Below are 5058 nucleotides of genomic sequence, written 5' to 3' on the forward strand. Positions count from 1 at the left end.
ATCAAACACGTTAGTCACTAGCACACAGCCCTCTCCTAGCGTCATTTGACGATGATCATAGAGTACGAGATGGAGTTACAGCTAAAACGTAGCACGTGAAGACGATAAAGTTACATTCCCCAGATCTTCTCGAGACGATGTGATGCAATCTGATTTAGGTGGAGAAAGACGATGCGTTTCATCAAAGGGCCCACAAACAATGTTACTGGACTCAAAGCAGTGGAGCACTGCCACGCCGCAAAGGGATTTCTGTGGGGCCGCCCAGCAAGGGCGGTTCTGTTGACTGCCCCTCCTGAAAGGAAAAGGCCTCTTCTTCGCACCCAACGGGAGGATTTTCCTTTCCTATTCTCCTTCTTCGGTTTTTTTTGCGGTGAGTAGGCTGTTGCAATAGGGTTGGGCAGTACTGCACGATGAACGACGACGATAGTGATCTTTTCAGCTGGGCGACAGATGATGAAGGCGTCAATTTCGATCTGACGTCACAGTCAGCAGTGATCCGCGATGCAACCCCGCTTGGCCAGATCCGGAACGGTCGCTCCAGCTTACCATTGTTACAACTCTCCGAATGGGACGAGACGCTCGCCTACGATGAACAACCTCGACGTGTGTGCACTACTTGATCGAATGGAAGGTGAGTTTGTATGACCGGTAGGATGATAGGTTGTAGAGATAGTAGTCGGGGAGGTCGGCATTGAGTCCAACGTGCTAATCAACTAGCGAGACGTGGGACATGGGGAAAAGGCATGGCGCCATCAGAAGAGGCCGTGTCACAAGAGATTCTGGACCCTAATTCTAGACATCCTCAGCCACAGCTCGTCTTTCAGAAAAATGCATCGTAAAAAAAAAAATACAGAACGAACAGAGCCAGGCTTAAGCTGTTTTAGTATTATTCTTGTATAATTGAACAGGTGGACTGGGCATCTTAAATCATTTTATTGAGGCTGTGGGGCACTGAGGTCAGATTCTGGACTCTCTCCAAACAGTACTGTAGTGTCCATTTCTGGGCATTGTGAGGGAGGTCAGCATTTGGAGGTAATAAAGGTTAATGACAATCTGCTGTGAAGCCGCATTACGCTTTTAAACATGCACGTAAGCTGTCAGCAAGCAAGACGCCCCCGTCAAAAACGTCCGTGCGGTATAAATCCAAGAGAGTCAAAAATGGACAACCAATTTCGATCTTTACTGTACAGCACGCGGGGAAAACCTCCTCGGTTCATCCGAGGCGCGTTTTTGAAAGGAAACGCGAGGCAACAAGGAAAACCTACTTGAAATCCCTTCAGGAGGTGCCTAGGGACTGTACGGATTGCTCTCTCACAGCGCACACGTTGTGATGAAAGCGTTGTTGTGGTGCGGCAGTATTTGTGTTGTTGTCGTCTGGATCGCGCGCGTTGACGACGCGTCACCGACTCTACCACCAAACACCACAACACGCACGAGGGAGCAGGCGCGCCCGTGCGGTCATCAAACCGATCGAGGGAACTGGTTATGAAAACCACCCGACTTCCTGCCGTTTTGGCAGCTACAGAAGACAGGGCACCCTCGGACCCAGACCGGCTCTGAGACGGTGGCATTGGAACGTGATGCCAAAGGGCCGCAGTGCACACCGCGAGGGCGCGGATCCCCTTCCCTAAGTGTTCGTCCTGTGTGTAATGGAAGTTGTTAACAGATTGTTGAAGGAGTCGTTAAGACCGAAGTGGTTACGGAACACCCAACGATCGGGCCGCAAGGCTACAGCGCACCGCACGCATGACACATACGGGGAGGCTGGGTTGGTTAGTGGACAAGGTCAACTCTTCCAGCACGCCGGCTGGGTGGTGGTAGACAGAGCCTTGGCTGCGAGACATGGTCGGCAGGCCGAAGGAGACTTCTGCTTGTAACGGGAAGTCGGGCCCGGGGTCGCGCCCGGACAACCCGGTGGGCCGTGGCAGTGTATGGGGACCGGAGGAAGGATCGAGTCCGGCTCGCAACCGGGCCAGTGCCAGGGGCACTGCTGGTCGTCTGTCGATGTCTTCAAGGAGTCTGTACACTGGCCGGAGAGGACGGACGCGCATGTCGGTCGGCCAAGAGGACGGGATCTAGGCTCAGCTCGCACCTGAGGCGCTGCGGCGCGATGTCGTCCCTAGAAGTGCTGTCTGCGGCGGGCTTAAGGTGCAAACTGCGATCGCACGACCAGGGCGCACGCGTGACGACTACGAAGCGCCGTAAGTCGACCCTGGTATCGTTGTCCAGGTCTTGCCAGCCTGGCTTGGAGAGAACTCGAGGATTACCTCGACACAGCCTCCATGCTTTCGTAGCCAAGTCCGCTCCGAACGGGATAATCCCACGTGGCGATGCCGAGCGGTGACTAGGGACCCAAAGAATCCCCACCGCATCAGGATCACCTGCAGGGACGAGAGCGAGCATGAGATTGTGAAACGCGCAGCGGAAACAAAACTGGCCCCAGGAGCCCGGATCCTACGAGACGACCTGTACCCTATCAGAGTGGATAATGTCAGCCGTATTGCGGTGCTAAACGAGAGGAACGAAGTTCGAACTGAGATCACCGAGATGCTCGGCCGAGAAAATGACACCGAGGTTGCAAAGATAGCATGGCTCAGCAAGAGAGATATCCCCAAGGCATATGGCTCGATGGTCGTATATCTCAAAAAACGGTCAGAAGCTAGGCGGTTCATCAACGAAGGATTCTTTGTGGCTGGAGGAGAATCCGGTACTACAAAGGCGTTTGAACGTCGTGAGCGGCCCAAGCAATGTTACAACTGCCAAGAGATCACGAGCCATAAGGCCTACCAATGCGACAGACCACAAGTCTGTGGCAGATGCGGGCAAGAAAGGCCATCACCACAGTGCATGCACAGGAATGATTCCGAAATGTATCCCATGCGGCGGCCCCCATGAGTCATACAGCAGAAGCTGCCGGAAGCTCTATCCATTACAACATGAATAGCATATTCCGACTGTTTCAACTGAATGTCAGAAAGCAAGGACCGGTACATGATAGTTTAATGAACGACAAGGACATTCAGGATGCAACCGTATTAGCCATCCAAGAACCCCAAGCACGGAGGATTCAGGGTAGGCTATTAACAATACCGATGGGGCACCACAAATGGGTCAAGATGGTGCCTACGACAGAGAGGGAAGGTAGATGGGTGATTCGGAGTATGCTTTGGGTGAACAAGGAGGTGGAAGCCGAGCAGGTGCCGATAGACTCCCCAGACGTGACGGCATCGGTTGTTCGGCTGCCAGATCGTCTGGTCTTCACGGCGTCTGTCTACGTGCCGGGGGGAGACGCCCAAGCTCTACAAGACATATGCGCTAAGCTTCGTAAAGCTATTAAAGAGGTGAGACAGAGATCGGGGAGAGCGGTAGATCTGGTCATTGCTGGCGACTTTAACCGCCACGACCAGATGTGGGGCGGAGACGATATATCAGTGGAGAGACAGGGCGAGGCGGATCCGATCATTGACTTGATGAACGATTTCATGCTTAGGAGCCTCCTTCGCCGGGGCACAAAGACATGGCAAAGCGGAGACTACGAAACAACCATTGATTTGGTTCTGGCCTCCGAAGAGCTCGCAGACGCAAACATCAAATGCGCGATACATGGTACGGAGCACGGGTCGGACCATCGCACGATAGAGACGGTGTTCGACATTTCAGTCCCGGCACCGAAACAGGAAGAAAGACTTCTGTTCAAGAATGCACCCTGGAAGGAGATCAATAGTAGGATTGTGGAGACGCTGAGAGTTAGGCCAGTGGGAAGCACGGTGCAGCAGAAAACGGACAGGTTGATGTCGGCTGTGCTAGAAGCAGTCCGAGCACTGACACCCAGAGCCAAACCGTCGCCATACGCAAAGCGGTGGTGGACCCATGACCTCACACAGCTGCGGCATATATACACATACTGGAGAAATCGAGCCCGAGCCGCAAGGCGTGCGGGGCAGAATGCTAAAGGTCTGGGAAATACGGCAAAGGCTGCGGCGAAGCAGTATCACGATGCCATCCGACAACGCAAGAACAATCATTGGAAGGAGTTTCTGGCGGATAACGATAATATCTGGAAAGCAGCCAAGTACATGAAGTCTGGGGATGACGCAGCTTTTGGGAAAGTACCGCAGCTCGTCAAAGCAGACGGAACAGCAACAACGAGCCATAAAGAGCAAGCCGAAGAACTGCTAGCCAAGTTCTTCCCGCCATTGCCAGACACTATCGAAGACGAAGGACCGCGACAACAGAGAGCCCCAGTAACGATGCCCGACCTGACTTTGGAAGAAGTGGAACGTCAACTGTGGGCGACAAAATCATGGAAGGCACCAGGAGAAGATGGACTACCAGCGATCGTCTGGAAGCAAGTCTGGCCGTCAGTGAAACACGACGTCCTCGCCATCTTTCAGGCATCACTGGAGGAAGGCGTGATACCAGACCAGTGGAGACATGCTCGAATCATCCCACTCAAGAAGCCAGGTAAAGATGATTACACGATTGCGAAAGCGTGGAGACCGATCTCGCTTCTCGCTACGCTGGGTAAGGTGTTAGAGTCGGTAGTTGCTGAGAGGATCTCCCACGCGGTAGAGACTTACGGACTTCTTCCGACCAACCATTTCGGTGCACGGAAGCAACGATCAACGGAGCAAGCCCTCGTACTTCTACAAGAGCGCATCTTCTCGGCTTGGCGTTCACGCCATGTCGTGAGCCTCGTCAGTTTCGACGTGAAAGGCGCATACAATGGTGTGTGCAAAGAGAGGTTGCTGCAGCGGATGAAGGCGAGAGGGATCCCCGAGGGTCTCTTGCGCTGGATCGATGCCTTTTGTTCAGAGCGAACTGCAACCATTGTAATTAATGGCCAAAGTTCCGAAAGCCGACCTCTACCACAAGCAGGACTTCCGCAGGGATCGCCCCTATCGCCGATACTGTTTCTATTCTTCAATGCAGATCTAGTGCAAACTCAGATCGATAAGAATGGTGGGGCTATTGCATTTGTCGATGACTACACTGCGTGGGTATCGGGACCGACAGCCCAGAGCAACCAGAGAGGAATACAAGCAATAATTGATAAAG

General features: G+C 53.3%; 1 protein-coding gene across 1 annotated transcript; it reads left to right on the plus strand.

Annotated features, from left to right (window-relative positions):
* Nucleotides 1-410: 410 nt before the first annotated feature.
* FOXG_21401 (uncharacterized protein) lies at nucleotides 411-620 on the plus strand (the record flags this gene model as incomplete). Its single annotated transcript, XM_018401736.1, has 1 exon — nucleotides 411-620. One exon carries the CDS (start codon nucleotides 411-413, stop codon nucleotides 618-620), a length of 210 nt encoding a protein of 69 aa, XP_018253654.1.
* Nucleotides 621-5058: the final 4438 nt, after the last annotated feature.

Source organism: Fusarium oxysporum, chromosome 6, assembly GCF_000149955.1.
Source record: "Fusarium oxysporum f. sp. lycopersici 4287 chromosome 6, whole genome shotgun sequence".
NCBI lineage: Eukaryota > Fungi > Ascomycota > Sordariomycetes > Hypocreales > Nectriaceae > Fusarium > Fusarium oxysporum.